General features: G+C 47.6%; 1 protein-coding gene across 12 annotated transcripts in view; it reads left to right on the forward strand.

Annotated features, from left to right (window-relative positions):
- The window catches only part of SEC22C (SEC22 homolog C, vesicle trafficking protein), a 36,456-nt gene that overhangs the window by 12,460 nt on the left and 7,295 nt on the right, over positions 1–16,701 (forward strand). For 10 of the 12 annotated variants that reach the window (XM_051851828.2, XM_070050977.1, XM_008260252.4 and 7 more), the window contains 5 exons: positions 4,788–4,996; positions 9,018–9,181; positions 10,665–10,844; positions 13,949–14,067; positions 15,194–15,259. In XM_051851828.2, the coding sequence (XP_051707788.1) occupies positions 4,815–4,996; positions 9,018–9,181; positions 10,665–10,844; positions 13,949–14,067; positions 15,194–15,259 (711 nt within the window). In that variant the 5' untranslated portion in view covers positions 4,788–4,814. Of the gene's footprint in view, positions 1–4,787; positions 4,997–9,017; positions 9,182–10,664; positions 10,845–13,948; positions 14,068–15,193; positions 15,260–15,970; positions 16,090–16,140; positions 16,263–16,701 lie in introns of those variants that run through there. The other 2 variants (XM_051851831.2, XM_070050979.1) reach the window with 2 other exon arrangements.

Consider the following 16,701-nt stretch of genomic DNA (forward strand, 5'->3'; position numbering starts at 1 on the left):
GTTGCTGCTTACCTGCTGTGCCACAGCACTGACCTCTAAAGTTGTTTTCAATGTAAAATTTTTAAACATTGTTGATTGATTGTTTGAACTTATTTAAGATGGATAAAGACAAAGTGAGACATAGTGAAAGAGATGGACAAAGATCCCCATCCAGTGGTTCATTCCCCAAATATCTGAGACGGCTGGGTTTGGTCCTGGGCAAAGTCAGGAGCCTGGAATTGATGTGGGTGGCAGGGAAGCAAGTACTTGAGGCATCATCGGCTGCCTCCTAGGGTGAACACTAAGAGGAAGGCAGACGGGTGCTGCTGTTGGGCAGTAAGTTAATCCTCCACCTGTGGCGCCGGCATCCCATATGGGCGCCAGTTCTAGTCCCTGCTGCTCCTCTTCTACTCCAGCTCTCTGCTGTGGCCTGGGAAAGCAGTAGAGGATGGCCCCAGTGCTTGGGACACCATAAGAAGCTCCTGGCTCCTGCCTTCTGATCAGCACAGCTCTGGCTGTTACAGCCATTTTTGGAGTGAACCAGTGGAAGGAAGATCTTTCTGTCTGTCTCTCCCTCTCACTGTCTGTAGCTCTACCTCTCAAGTAAATAAAAAAAAAAAAAATAGAGGAAGGCAGAAACAGGAACTGAACCAGGACACAAACCCAGGCACTCAGATATGACATGCAACATCCCAAGTGCTATCTTAACTACTAGGCCAAATGTCTGCCCCTAAAATTTTTTATTTTTAAAATTTCAATTTTTTTCTACGTGTATTGTTTCTTTGATGAGACTTTTTATTTTTAATTTCTTTTGTGTCCATAATTTCTCATTGAAGTATTTTTATGGTGTCTGCTTTGAAGTCTTTGTCAGATAATTCTAACATCTCTACCATGCGGGTGCTGGCGTCAGTTGTGATTCTCATGGTTCTTGGAATGCCCAGTGGTTTTTCTGTTGGAACTTAGTTTGGATATTATGAGCTCTGGATCTTACTAAAACCTTCTGTTCAGCTGGCCTTTGTTGACACCACTCTGGGAGGGGAAGTAGGCACACCGTCTCATTACTGCCAAGTGGGAGCAAAGGCCCAGGTTCCCCATGTGGACATTCTGGGGGACAGGGGCTGTTCATCATGGCTGGACAGAGACAGGACTTCCATCTCCCAGTGACGTAGTGGGTGGGGTGCTCGTTATTGTCTGGTAACTCCCTCCTGGGCCTTGTCTGACTCTCCCCCAGCAAGCTGGGAGGTGGGCGATGGAAACCTGGGTACCGTGGGCTGAGGGTGGAAGTCTTGCGCTTCACTTTGCCGCGACTTGTGGGTTCGTGGTGGCTGCTGTTTGCTCTGTGACGTTTGGCTAGGGTAGAGTGGTTTTCATGTAAAGTTTTCTGTGGCCATGCTTAGTTCTTTGCTGAGAACGGGATGTTGTTGTTTTGTGGCTTTCTGGGGGATCTGTGTGCATGGGCGTTCCAGTGTTGTTAACTTCTCCAACACTGTATCCCGGATCGGTGGGGCAAGGAGAAAACCCAGAAGACTCACAGCCATGTCGTTCCTCAGGTTGCAAGGTCCCCGGCCACTGTGCTTTCTCTCTGTGTTTCAGGATCTTCTCACATTTATTTTATATGTATTCAGTGTGGAGGGGTTTTAGTTCTTTTTAGTGGGAGGAGCAGGGAAAGGTGTTTCTTTCCAGAAACAGAAATTCATATTGTTTGCTTATTTTCATTTTATTTGTAAAACTGAAAGGCAGTGAGAGAGGCAAACGGGCACAGATCTTCTGCCTGCTGGTTCATTTCCCAAACGTCTACTAGTCAGGACTGGGCCAGACAGAAGCCAGGAGACCAGAATGCCATTTAGGTTTCCTGTCTGGGTGGCAGGGGCCTGGGTACTTGAACTGTATCTCTGCTGCCTCCTGCCTTCTGTGGTGCACATTAGCAGGAAACTGGACGTGAATCAGAGTAGCCAGGACAGATATGGAATGCAGGTATCCCAAGCTGTGGCTTAACCACTGGACCAAATACCTGCTCCCAGGACATTCATTCTTTTTTGACCAGTGGTTAGATCTCTTTTACAAATACAGGCTGTCTCATAGTAACTTATGGCCTGAATTTGCAACCATCAAATTCCTGTAAAGATGGCCCTTTTGTCCACTTTTTTTTTTTAAGATTTATTTATTTATTTGAAAGGCAGAGTTATAGAGAGAAAGAGAGAGAAAGTCTTTCATCTGCTGGTTCATTTCCATCCATTGGTTTACTCCACAGCAGCAGGGGGTGAACCAATCCGAAGAAGCCTGGAGCCAGGAGCTTCTTCCCGGTCTCCCACGCCGGTGCAGGTCACCTTCCATTGCTTTCCTAGGCCATAGCAGACAGCTGGATCGGAAGTGGAGTGCCGGGTTGATCGTGCTGCGGGTGGCAGCTTTACCTGCTATGCCACGGTGCTGGCCCCCCTTCCTCCCCTTTTAGGTATATTTTTTTTTAAGAAATCAAAGTTCATTTTCACAAAAGAAAAGAAGAAATGTCCAGGGTGTTGCCTCCCCTCTTTGACTCCTCCACAGCAGTGTAAAATCCTTTAAGCCCCTCGGGCGGTGACTGTCCTCTGCATTCACACACCTGCCTGCCTGCACACACACACCGGTGACACAGCGTCACCTGAGGCTAAGCCTCACATGAGTTTCTAAACGTTTCATAAAAATAATTGTAGGTTTCATTAGTTTGTAATTAGTTTGTAACTTAATAGAACCGAAAAGCAGGAAGTGTTTGTACTTCTCTTAAATGCGAATGTTTGAGGGCAAGCAGGTTTGATCACTGAGGAGTCCAAGGGAGAGAGAGCCAGGAGCCTCCTTTGCAGAGCGGTGGAACTGGTTCCTAGAACGACCATCCCTTGGAAATGTCACCACTTTCCTTTAGATTGGTTTAGCACAGTGCCTGGCCTGCGACGCCTGCTCCCTGAGGACAGCGCTCCAGAGCCCGTTTGCAGCTGACAGTTGAAGTAAATGCCGGCTGTTTACTCATTAAAGAGCTTGCCCGTGACTCATTCTGTAGAAGAGGACCTTTCTTACTAACTGTGCGGTGTTTCTGTCCTATCTCTGACGCTCTCGGTGTTGCATTGGTTCATTGCTTTTATTATTTTTTTTTCCCCTTCAGTGTCTGTAGGTACCATGGCTTACAGCTCTGATTGGAGTCCCTGCTTAGCCCCTAAGCCCTGGTCTCTACTTGATCTTGTAGTCTCTCCCTGTCAGTGTCAGGGCCTTGTGCTCTATAGCTCTTTTGACAAAATACTTTTTAAATTAAATACATCAGACGTCTGCTAGAGTCTGGAGGCTCAGTGTGAGCCTCCTCCGCCACCTTTCTGGTGCTTGAGGCGGGCGTAAGGCCCACAGTGCCTTGGGGCAGTTGGCCTGGCCCTGCCAGCAGTGCTGGGAACTCAGCAGTGTCTGTGTGTGGACACAGTTTCCCAGGGCCTTTCAGGTCTTTGTTCCCCCAGTGGGAGGTGTGGGAGGCGGGGCAGATGGCCTGTGTGTGGCACTGCAGTTTCCGAATGTGTACAGTGGGCATAATTGTTCATTCGTTCATCTGTTCCAGACACAGTCTTTGTTCTTGCACTTAGGTAGTGGAAACGGTACACCCAGTAAGGTAGAGAACAAAGAGATCTGTTCCTTAGGAGTTTACAAGAGAAAGTACTTCTACCAGGGCACGTCTGGACGGTCTGTGTGCACTGGGTGGATCTGAAGCAGTCCTTGACTCGGAGCTGGACGTGGGGAGATCAGTGAGTGACAGCAGCTGAAGGTGAAGTGTGTGTGGAAGCAGGAGCACCGTCAGCCGCGTCCTGAGGGCTCCTGCTTTACACGTGCAGAGCTCAGATGCTAAGCAGGCCTGCATTTCTGGCCTTCTTTGGAAGACAGGTCTCTGGTGTTCCTATGGGCACCCTGTCAAGCAGAGGACCTTCGCTTGGAAAGACCCACGTAAGCGGTGACAGCCACCGCAGTCATCCCATCCCACGTTGAAGGCTGCCACACACAGTGGTGCTGGCTGCGCCCCATGCAGGCACCCTGCGGAGCTGACCAGCAGAGATAAAGCCCAGCAGGGCTCTGCCCCCAGAAGGAGAGCAGGCCTGTTTCCACCCTGAGGGGCACCTTTTTCTAATTTGCAAAAGGCACCCAGAGGGCTCGGATCTGTTTCCTTTTGTTTCTTAATGGTGCTCACATGTCCTGGCCAAATATTTAGTATCTTACTGTACTGTAATTTGCTAAATGACTTCCTCTAGCCATCTGTGGGGACTCAGCCATCATCGTGAAGAATGGCTCTGTGTCAGACACTTGCAGAAATTCGGGAGGACGTGCTCTCTTGGGTGGCATTTTTGCCTTCTGCTTCCCTTGCTGCCGGGATTAAGTCACAGGCTCAGAGCCCCTCCCCCCTCCTCCATCTCCCTGCAGATGAGGAAGGAGCCCCAGCACTGCTCAGCACCCACCTCCCTGGGGGCCTGGGGTGCACGGGTCACTGCCCCTACTCCTTGCAGCTTCGGTGCAAGGCCTTTCCTGTCACTTCGTGCTGGCTGTGTCCTGCCGCCCTCCCTGACTTCTGATGCCTCGTTTGCTGCTTTCTCCCTCATCCTGGTCAGCTTGGTTCTGAGAAAGACTCGAAAAAGGAGGCTTGCAAGTGAAGAGCAGACAAGGAAGGGAGGGCGAGAGGGAGCGGCAGTGCAGCGGAGGGCGGGGAGGGGATAATAAAATGGACCTCAGCGGTTAGCGGGGGTGAGGGTGACAGGACCAGGGGCGGGGTGCCCGGGCCCTCAGTAACAAGGTCATCTTCCTCTCCTCAGGTGCCCTCATGCCTTCTCCCGCGGACCATGTCCATGATCTTTTCTGCCACTGTGGTACGGGTGAGGGACGGACTGCCTCTCTCGGCCTCCACTGACTTCTACCACACCCAGGATTTCGTGGAATGCAGGAAACGGCTCAAGACCTTGGCCCAGCGACTGGCCCAGTGTCCAGCCCGAGGCTCCACTGAAAGCTGTGACTTCAGTATACAGTAAGCCAACACGCTCACCTTCTTGGAGCAGGAGCACAGCCGGGGTTCCTTTTAACTCAGCGTTGCTGCTGATGTTGGGCCGCCGCTAGGCATCATGATCACGGATCACGTGGCGTCAGGGGGTGGTCTGGGCTTGTGTGTGTGCAGTGGCTTTTCACAGAGCCCAGTACTGCTGCACATGGGGCATCCCTGAGCTGCGGAAGACCCAGCTTCAACCATTTTTCATGCCATTCCTTTGGGCATTTTTTTTTTCCTGTACTTAGATGCAGGACAGGAAGAAAGAAGAGGAGGGAGTAGATGCCAGGTTAGAATGCTGGGGAGGATTAAGGAGGAGAAGGAAAAAGCCAAGAAAATAAGAAAAAAGACTTCCCTTACAGCTCTTGGCTGCTGTTTCTGCTTTTTAAATTTTTTTAACATTTTATTTCAGAATGGTTTTAATTTGCTTCTTAATTTTTTTTTCTCACTTTTAGTCTTACATTCAGTGATTTGTGATTTGTGTTCTGTGGCAAGAGTAGGGGCATGAAAATTGAGTGAGAGTGTGTTGTTCTTTTCAAGGAACTTAGCCTGATGTGGGAACACGGGACACAGATGACAGCGCTATACAGTGGGGGAAGTAGGATTCCATGTGTCAGTAGGGTTCCACAGTTAAAATGATCCCTTTAATTATAGCTCCTATCTTTGAGTGCTTTCTGTATGCCAGGCATTGTTCCGGGCTTTTGGTGGTAGAAAAGATAGGTGATAGCATTAAACATACCAAGGTGAAAGACTTAACTAAATTACAGTTAGTGCCTGGGAGGGCCCAGATTTGCATGCAGGCTGTCAGGTACCCAGGTGTTTTCCTCATGCACAGTATCGTTTCTTGCTCTGGAACATGGATGGAGCATGAAGCCAGCTATTCTATGAAGGGGTCAGGGTAAGACAGGTTTTGAAATATCAGAATGGCTTGTGACAGATCACGCATCTGTGCTTTCTAGTAGTTAGGCCTTCACTTACCAAGTCCCCTTTGCTCTCCTGGAGCAGCATGTATGCAGTTGGCCTGATGAGTTGGAATCTTTTTAGGTGAATTCGGTCTCAGGATCATAAAAACAAAAGGAAGAGCCCGGACGTGGCACCAGCTAGATGGTGTGGCAGGAGAGAAGGATCGCGTCCTGAAGGGGCTGCCCCGTGGCAGGCAGGTGCACCTGTGTAGTGGGCGCAGAATGCCCAGGAGCCAAAGCCTGGCTGCGTCTGCTCACCTCTGCAGGCCCTGTCTCTGATGGTTCCTTCCTCACCATGCTGTGATGAATTAACTTGTGTTATACCTCCAACAGGGAATCTCTTCTCTATTAAAGGATATTTTTCACACACACACACACACAAAAAAGCCTACAGTTTCAGAATGAAATCTTGGGTTCTGTAGTAGTTTTGGGAAAAAGGACCATGGACTGCCCTACACATTCATGTTTTGAATGAGCTGCCCACTATTAGTTTCACAGAAGAAACTGGGGCTCTCTGGTTACAGGTGAGCCATGCTGTAGCTCTTCATATCTAAGGGGTGGTCTCGTTTCCTAGGGCTATTGTGACAGATTACCCCAGATGGGCTGCAAGCAACAGAAATTTGTTCTCTCACAGTTTTGAAGCCTGAAAACTCTCTGCTGTCTTTGCGGAAGAATCCTTCCCATCCCTCTCTGTTACCTTCTGACAGTTTCTGGCATTCCTTGGCATTCTTGGCTGGTAGATACATCAGTCCATGTGGCCTTCTTCCCTGTCTCTGTGTCCAAATTTCCCTCTTCTTCTAGGGATACCAGTACGGGTGAGGGCCCACAGCATCCAGAATGATTTCCATTTGTCTAGGTTATATCTGCAAAGACTCTAGCTCCAAATAAGATGGCATTCACAGGCACTGGAGCGTATGTTGAACCCACAGCCAGGATCCTTTTTGGTATAGAAGCACATCTGTGTTGGAGATGCTTAGACCCTTCTGAAGGATTCCTCCCATAAGGAGGAGGAGAGTCCTCATTTCTTTAACTTGGACAAGTTTTTACAGATAGAGTTTCAGCTATAAGAAGATGGTAGAGGGGCCGGTGCTGTGGTGTAGCGGGTAAAGCCACCAGCTGCAGTGCCGGGATCCCATATGGGTTCAAGTCCTGGCTGCTCCACTTCTGATCCAACTCTCTGCTATGGTCTGGGAAAGCAGTAGAAAATGGCCCAAGTCCTTGGGCCCCTGAACTCATGGTAAGACCCAGAAAAGCTCCTGGCTTCGGATCGGCGCAGCTCCAGCTGTTGTGGCCAATTGGGAAGTGAACCATCGGATGGAAGACCTCTCTCTCTCTCTCTGCCTCTCCTCTCTCTGTGTAACTATAACTTTCAAATAAATAAATAAATCTTTAAAAAAAAAAAGATGATAGAACAGTATACCCTGAAAACCCTCCTGCCAGAAACACCCAAATGTGGGTAAATATCTATCAAAAATTCTTTTTAGTGGATAATTGAGCTTGAAAGAAAGAAATTGCAGGGTGTCAAATGAAGGAGGAGCAGAATACCATGGAAGCAGAAGAGTGAGCTGCCCCTGAGGCTCCTGGGTAATTGATGTGGTGAACTTGGGCTTGAGCTTCAGCACCCACGAGATCCTGCATTAGGAGGGGGTGTCAGACGAGACCCTGCATAAAGGAAAGATTCTTTTCAGGCTCCACTCCTAGGGAAGTGATGGTTGGTGAGAAACAGGCTGCCCATGCATACACACGGAACTCATCTCTACTTGGCTCTGATGGGGAGGGAAAGGGACATCTCTCCTAGGAAACTGAGACCCTGCTCTTGTGCCTCCTGCAAGGCTGGCCCTTGAGTTTATCCCCCCCCCCCCAGGCCTACAAATCCCCAAGCCAAGGCTGGCACTTCTGTAATGGTCCAGGACTGACGCCATTCCTGGAGTAGCTGGCCACAGCAAATGCCGAACTACAGCGGAAAAAGTGTACCCCAGCTTGGCTGCCGGGGATTCCCACAGGAAAAAAGAGGCTCCACAGCAATGAGCTCTTCGTAAATATGAAGAAACACAAGAGGAGGTGTTCCACAGTCAGTGGGAGTCCGTAGACACCACACTCTGCTGAACTAGGGTCTCCCCTGGAGCTTGAAGTGACAGCACGGCAATCTGGAAGGAAGCAGAAAAAGACGAAGAGCTGTTCGTTCAGCTCATAGGGACCAGAGTAACCTTAGTGCCTACCGGGTGAAGACAGTCGAGGAAAGGAAAGTTACAGGCCATTCTTAAATTTCATAGACACACAAGTCCTGAATTGAACATTAACAAATTAAATCTAGCCGTTTTAAGTATATGAATTTGTAGAAATTTACAACCAGCAAGGGCTTATTTCAGGATGCAAGGATGATTTAATGTTAGAAAATCTATTGATGTCGATTAAAGAAGAAAAACATTTTTTTTCAGTAGAGACAGAGAAGTCTGAGGCTGACTCCCACTAATAGATTGTACATCCCTCCTGCATGAATAACAAAAATGATCCCATGCTGTTGGTGACTAATACTGCTAGACATTTAAAAAAATATATTTATTTATTTGAAAGGCATGGGGAGGGGTGTCTTCCATCCACTGGTTCATTCCTCAGATGGCTGCAACACCCAGAGCTGGGCTGATCCGAAGCCAGGAGCCTTTTCCAGGTCTGCCACGTGGGTGCAGGGGCCCAAGGACTTGGGCCATCTTCTGCTGCCTTCCCAGGCCACAGCAGAGAGCTGGCTCAGAAATGGAGCAGCCGGGACTAGAACCGGCACCCATATGGGATGCGGGCACTGCAGGTGGCGGCTTCACCCGCTGGCCACAGCACAGCACCAGCCCCACTGCTAGACGTTTTAAAGGAAGTATGAGAAAGAGTCTCAGGAGCAGAGCTCTCTGAAGAAGCAGCGCACACGCAGCCAGCAGCCACGGGACTGTGTCAGGCCTAGCAGGTGCAGACGTGAGGCCAGCTTGTGTCTGGGAGTGGGCTGGGAACGCAGGGGTCTGTTTCCTGGTAATGCAGATGCCACTCTTTTGTTTCAGTTTTTCGTCTTCCGGGGATGTGGCCTGCATGGCTATCTGCTCCCGCCAGTGTCCTGCAGCCATGGCCTTCTGCTTCCTGGAGACACTGTGGTGGGAATTCACAGCATCCTATGACACCACCTGCATTGGCCTAGCCTCCAGGCCGTATGCTTTCCTCGAGTTTGGTTTGTAACCCTCTTTTTGTACTTATTTCTGTCTCCTATGGCACTGTTTGAGTAGAACTTTTTGTTTGGGTTTGGCTTTGACCATCAAGGAAAACATGGAGGTTCAAGGATGTGTCCCTGAGCAGCCTTGGACCACGAGCTGTCGCGGTAGTAGGGCAGCCTGAAAAGCTCTGTGATTTGACTGTGGCTTTTCACTTCTGCAGAGCCTGGGGGTGGGTGGAGAATGGGTGAAACCTGTGCAGGTGCGGGCCCCTGCTGAGGCCGGGGTTTGGAGCCTGTGGCTGACGGGCCAGCTGCGTGGCTCTGTAAGTCTGACGGAACACGGCTGCCTTTGCCCAAGATAGCAGAGCTGAGCTGTTGCGGTGGAGATCAGGTAGCCCAGCAGCCCGTGCTCTTTACTGTCCAGCACTTTGGGAAGATTTGGCCGACCCCTGCTCTAGAGCAGTGCTGTGATCCCAGGGTGGGCTTCCCTCATGAGGTAAGTACAGAAAAGTGAGAAACAGTGTTTACAAAGTCTTACAGTCACTTGGCGTTCCCTGAGATATTTTTATTGTGTTTTATCAGAATATCAGCCTGCAACAGTTTGGAAATAAGAGAAAACCAGCCCTTCACTCAGTGGTCTGAGACGCTCTGCCCTGGAAGAGGGTACTGCACTTCTTTTCTGTGCTCAGCCAGAAAGGCCTTGTAGAGGCCCAGGGCTTTGGACTGCAGCCTGATAATCATGGTGTGTGCTTAGATTTTGTCACATGTGGCTCATTTTGAGCTTGGGAGGAGGACAGGGCTAGAGAGGGGCATTGCATTCTGTGGTCTCTGTGCAGAGAGCTGCTGTCTATGAGGTTCTGGAACAAGGAACTTGGCAGCCTTTGGTGCTGGTGGTCAAATAGAGGACCAGCAGCTGGATGTGTTGTCACTTGGTTTCTGCTTACTGCCTCATGCTCACCTTCTCTCCATTGGTCTTCAACCAGGACTGGGCCAAGCCGAAGCCAGAAGCCTGGAACATAATCCTGGCCTTCTATGTGGGCGGCAGGGACCCAACTACTTGAGCTATATCTGGCTGCCTTCCCAGGGTACACAGTAACAGAAATTCCCAGAATTGGGAATGGAGCCAGGACACCAACCTGTGTACTCCATTATGGGATGCAGGCATTCCAAATGGCATCTTAATCACAGTGCCAAATGCCCACCCTGGCTTAGAAATATTCTGTGAGTTGCCTGGAAAGGTCTATCAGAAGTGGCTGGGCTAAGACTCAGGCTAAGACTGAGACGCTGCGATGCATTATTGCCCCCTCTGCAGTCACAGACTCTGCTTTGAAGAGGTTGATCAGACTGTTGTTGATATGTAGCAGTCATTTATGTTGAACTTGAAACTGTTCAGGATCTGGCTAACTTAAACGATCTCGCTTAGAAACGTGATCTTGCTCATAATGACTTCTGATGTCTGTTCTGATGAAAATATTCAGTTTGGATCCCTCCCTTTTTACAGACAGCATCATTCAGAAAATGAAGTGGCACTTTAACTACGTGAGCTCCTCCCAGATAAAGAGCAGCATGGAAAAAATTCAGGAGGAGCTTGAGGTCCAACCCCCAGTGATTCTCACTCTGGAGGACACGGATATGGCAAATGGGGTGATGAACGGTCACACACCAGTGCACTCAGAACCTGGTAAGTGGCTGGTGTTCTCTGATGTTGACGTAGGCCAACTGGTATCACGTAGTTCAAATGGACATTGTTTAGTAATAGAAAGATTTCTGATTTTTATTTATGTGTGTATGGGTGAGAGGTATAAAATATATGTTAGAAAAAATATGTAGTGATCTTGTTTCCAAGTGGCTATTTTAATTAATTTGATAATTGTAATAATGGGTTGGTTTGAGAGGAGGCTTTTTTTTTTTTAAGATATATTTTACTTATTTAAAAGGCAGAGTTAGAGATCTTTCATCCTCTGGTTCACTCCCCACATGGCCTCAATGGCTGGGTTGAGCCAGGCTGGAGCCAGGCTGAATCCAGGAATCAGGAGATTCATCTGGGTCTCCTACGTGGGTGCAGGGGCTAAAACTCTTTTTATTTATTTATTTTTTGACAGATAGAGTTGGACAATGAGAGAGAGAGACAGAGAGAAAGGTCTTCCTTCCGTTAGTTCACCCCCCCCCCCCCCAAATGGCCAATATGGCCCGAGCTGCGCCTATCCGAAGCCAGGAGCCAGGTGCTTCCTCCTGGTCTCCCATGTGGGTACAGGGACTCAAGCACTTGGGCCATCCTCCACTGCCTTCCTGGGCCACAGCAGAGAACTGGACTGGAAGAGGAGCAACCAGGACTAGAACCTGGCGCCCGTATTGGATGCTGGCGCCACAGACGGAGGATTAACCAAGTGAGCCACGGCACTGGCCCCAGGGGCTAAAGCTCTATCCTAGGCATGTTAGCAGGGAGCTGGATCAGAAGTGGAGCAGCCAGGACTTGAACTGGTGCCCAAATGGGATGCTGGCATCACAGGAAGCACCACAGTGCTGGCCCTAAAGGGAAGCTATGCCTGGAGGAAAATCAGGAATTGAAAAGTGACTCGGCAGGTTGTTTTCTTACAGGGTGCAGATGGTGAAAACAGTTTCATTCTCTTTTGCTCAAATCACTTATTAAACTGTACAGATTTATACATTATATATTATAATATATATTTTGTGGTGAGTGTTTTTGGCAGAGTGGTAAAGACGCTGCTTGGGACATGTACATCCCATATCAGAGAACCTGGGTTCAAATTGTAGTTCTGTTTCCAATCCCACCTTCCTGCTAATGTTCCCCCTGGGAGACAGCAGGTGGTGGCCCAAGTAATTGGGTTCCTGCTACCCACATGGGAGACCTAGATTGATTTCCAGGCTCCTGGCTTCAGCTATAGTAGGCAGCTTTAGTAGGCATTTGGGAAGTGAATCAGTGGATGGAAGATCCCTGATTGTCTCTCTTTCTGCCTTTCCAATAAATAAATAAAAAATTTTTTAAAAATATAGTGACTATAAAATGAGTTCTTATCTCATCTTATCCCTTAGTAAATCATTACAAATCTCCACTGAGAAACTCCCACCTCCATTAGTAGAGAGAAGGCTACGGGGAAGAAAATGGCCAGGGCCAGGGCTTTTGGTTCCTCTTTGTCTGATTATCCAGGGAACACGGGGAGCTTTCGCCATCCCTTTGGATCCCAGAGTTCTCATCTGAAGAGTGAGGTGTTCACAGACATGATCACAGGGCCCTGTTTTCTGGCATGAACACTGTTAGCCACTCAGTGCTTAGCATATAACAAAGCATGGTGGGTTTTTTTTTTTTTTTGCATTCTTGTTTTACAGTTATATATAATTAAACTAATATTTAATTAAAGTGCATATTTATTTACATTCTATGAATTCTGCTATTTAAGAGCTAATAAGTCTCCTCTGAAAAATAGAGCTGTCTAGTTAATAATAGTCTAATTGTTTAGGTTCTGTACTTGACTCATTGCTTGAATCTTGCAAGTGGTATGTTAAAAATGCTCATGCTTTTATCCTAACTTTGTATTTGGGTTTGATCTGTTTCAACCAATAGATTCCTAGATTGGCTCTCAGGCCAGTTAGTTTTTTTAATTTAGATTGTGAGTTAACAGAAATTTTGAAGTAGACCCCAAGCTTCTGCCTTTGCCACACGAGAATATGGAGATAATGTTGTAATGTATGTTTTGTTTTTTGAGCGCTTAGACAAGAGGAGCAAGTCCAGAAAGTGTCAACTTGCCCATCTTTCTAGGACGTTTTACTATGGTTTGATTCACCCTGTTATCCTGAGGTTAGACTCTCTACCGGCAGTGTGTTCTTTTCTAACAAGGACTTGGACTTGCGTAGTGGGGACTCTAACACACTAACAGTAGAATAGGTGGGTCGTGGCTAGGCCTGTGTGTGTGTGGGTGAAATGTAAGGACAAGAAAGGATGATTTTGAAAGAGCATTGCAAAAAGATGGGTAGGACACCATTTCATTGTGAAGACCAGAATCAGTTTGAGCAGTTATCTGTGAAATGAGAATGAGCATTTGTTCTCATATTAGTTCCGTTAACCACTGAGAGCTTAACTAATCAATACTTCCTCCCCTCTTCCCAATTACTTGAGAACTTAAAAATTGAATTTGCTGTGATTTGCTCCAGAAGCACACACAGCAGTGAACATCGTCCTTGTCAGAAGCGTAGGGCATGTCAAAGCTGAGGATTAACGTAAAGTGTAGAGGCACTTCCAGCATTTGACAGCCAGTTTGCAGATAAAGCTGTGGTCCTCTCTGGTAGCACAGGAAGGTGCTTTCCAAGATTTCCCAACCCAAACCCTACTGACATTTTTGCATCAGGTGATTCTCTGTTGCAGGGGAACTTAGAAACACCTCCTTGTCTTTGCCTACTAGATGCTGATGGCACCTGCCTCTGGTTGTGACGATCAAAATCGTCTCTACAGACATTGCCAGATGCCCACTAAGGGGTGGATCACCCCTGCTTGGGAGCTGCTTTCAGCAGACAGGATTATTGAGCACTTGGGAAACCTGTGCTTGCCAGAGAAGGGGACCTCTCTGGAAGATGCTCAAGTCCTCGATCCATCCTGGCCTTCGTTTCTTGCCTGTCTTTCCGCTAACATCTGCTGCACTTAGAGTTAGTTCTGTAGTCATTCTGTTTAACATCATGTTGCTGTCACTAACAGAGTCCCTGGTCGTGTGTCTGCTCAGCTTTCTTTCGTGTAGACATTATTTTCACCCTTGTTTTCTTTCCCATGAGAAGCTCCCAATGTCCGAATGGAGCCAGTGACCGCCCTGGGCATCCTCTCCCTTGTCCTCAACATCATGTGTGCTGCTCTGAACCTCATTCGTGGGGTTCACCTCGCAGAACATTCTCTACAGGTAACCTTTTTTTAAAAAAAATAGTAATAGTTTACGTGGAAGGACACCTGATAGAAGAAATTTTGGGGGATATAATTTATTTATAAGGTTATTGTGCACTAAGATTTAAAACGTTTTAAAATTTTATTTTAAAAACACAAGCCCTCTGCAAGAATATTGGTAAGAAATGGACAAGTTACTACAAGGTCATCAGACTACCCCAAGACCCTGGAGTCCCCCGGGACCCAAAGCTGGGTTATTCACCCAAGGAAAATGCTTGGTTCTTAGGCTTTAAGGTCCAGGCTCTTTTCCCTGAGGGGAAGGTTATCCCATAATCTGATTTATAGGAGGCAAATACTACATTCTCTGTGTTTTTGTCAAAGAACTGTATCTCTCACAAGTTTCTTTGCTGGCTTGCTCATCTCAAAGCAACTTTTTTTTGACAATGCTTTTTAAAAAGAGTGTTTGAATGTTGAACAGATATGCCTGTAGGAGATAGAGCCATTCTCCGTGTGCCTTGTTCGCACTCGGGCATCTGATGGCTGAAGGCTGAAGCTCAGCTGATATTGAACCTCAGGGGACTGATGTAGATGGACCTGTCTGGAGAATGGCAGAGGGTTTGTGTTACAGGAGTGGCAACCCCCGTTACCACATCTCATCCTTAACCAATGTGAGCTGTGGCTTCCCCTCCTATTGGTTATGATTACTCATAACCAGATATTTGCCAACTGTTTGTGCAACTAGAATTTGTGGTTGGCCAACAAGATGGTTAAGACATAGTCCCTACTCCAGGGGCTTTTGTGGCACAAAGCAGGATATGGTGGCAGCACTGGGCAGAGTGGCAGTGTCTGGGAGTTGGAGGAATTAGAGAACAGATGGTGTTGACAGATGAGTAGGATTTCGAGAAGTAGGGGAGCTCGGGACTCCCCTCATGTTGAGAATTTGGTACAGATCCATGGGGACAGGAGGGTGCCTGATGTGTCCAGGCTGCTGCAAACAGTTGCATACCAACTGTGGTCTTGTGCATGAACAGGGACTTGGGTTCCACCCAGGTAGGGATTTTGTACCATCACCCATGCCAGACCAATGTCATGGTGTCTCCTTTCATCTAACTAGTCCTTCCCTTGTGTTTTCCATATTTTTTTAGGTTGCCCATGAGGAAATTGGAAACATCCTGGCTTTTCTCATTCCTTTTGTAGCCTGCATTTGCCAGGTGGGTGAAACACTGATATTATGGGGAATGGTTAAGCTCATGACCCGCTTTTGTTCTTCTGTTGGAACCATCAGCAAGTCTCTGGGTCCCATTTTTGTTCCACCAAGGTCTTGGTTCAGATCAGCCAAGATCAGGCCTGTGGGGGAGGGACCTTAGTTAGATTCCACCTGTTCTCATTTTACAGAGGAAGAACTTCGGGCTCAGGAGGGGAAAGTCATTTGGCCAAGGCCACAGGGCCATTGACTGCGGCAGACAGAAGCCAGGGTTTGAATTTGACTCTGCAGGAGGGAGGGATGGGATCGCAGTGGGGGTTGGCTTGGGGCTGGCTAGCATGAGGCAGGATGTCAGCTTCTGCTTGTTGTTGGGACAGTCCAAGTTCTGGAATGTCTCTGCAGAATTAACAGCTATGTATGTGTGGCTGTTTAAATGCAGAACTAGGTGAAAAAGTGCTATTTTTATAGGAATAATGATAATAATACCGTCCAACTCAATAATGATACCTTCCACACCTCCACCTCTGGGAGGTAAAGCAGAAATGAGAACATGAATTAGAGGACTTTGTGATGTTTTCTTTATTTTTATTGGGTAGTATTGAAAGGAGCTTTGGATCCCCCATGGGCATAGTTCATTCTCATACACACCTGACTTGTTTTCCTTCCTTTTTTTTTTTTTTAAAGATTTATTTTATTTACAGAGAGTTTATTTATTTAGTTACAGAGAGAGATAGAGATAGACAGAGAGGTCTTCCATCTACTGGTTCACTACCCAAATGACCACAGTGGCCGAAGCTGAGCCGATCCAAAGCCGGGAGCCAGGAGCTTCTTCAGGTCTCCCACGTGCAGGGGCCCAAGGGCTTGGGCCATCCTCCTCTGCTTTTCTAGGTGCGTTAGTGGGGAGCTGGATTGGAAATGGAGCAGCCAGAACTCGAACAGGCATCCATATGGGACACAGGCACTGTAGGCCAGGGCTTTAACCTGACGTGCCACAGCACCGGCCCCAGTTTTCCTTCCTTTTCTTGTACACGGGCTAGGATCTTCCCACTTTCTCTGCATACTCAAAGCTGTTGATTTTTGGTTTTAATTAAAATTTCTTACCCAGAGCACTTCCCCATTCTTGCCCATATGAGGGACTCCAAAAAAGTCTGTGGAAAATGGAATTAAAATACAAGTTTATTTTGGTACCAAAACTTGAAATCCGTGTGTCGTTTTTCCCTAATATGGGTGTTCATGAACTTTGTGAAGATCCCTCCTACATCTTAAAAATGTTGTCTTTTCAAGAATTACAGGAGTGTGCAAACCCGATATGTGATCAAAGATTGAATCAAAGATTGAAAATGCACTCCTCCTTTAGAAAACGAATCTGGAAAACCTTGGGCAGAGCCAGTGGCAGTTTCCTGGGGCGTGCATTTCGCGGCTGCAGGAATGATCGAGTCCCGCCTCCAT

Source organism: Oryctolagus cuniculus, chromosome 10 (assembly GCF_964237555.1).
Source record: "Oryctolagus cuniculus chromosome 10, mOryCun1.1, whole genome shotgun sequence".
Classification (NCBI taxonomy): domain Eukaryota; kingdom Metazoa; phylum Chordata; class Mammalia; order Lagomorpha; family Leporidae; genus Oryctolagus; species Oryctolagus cuniculus.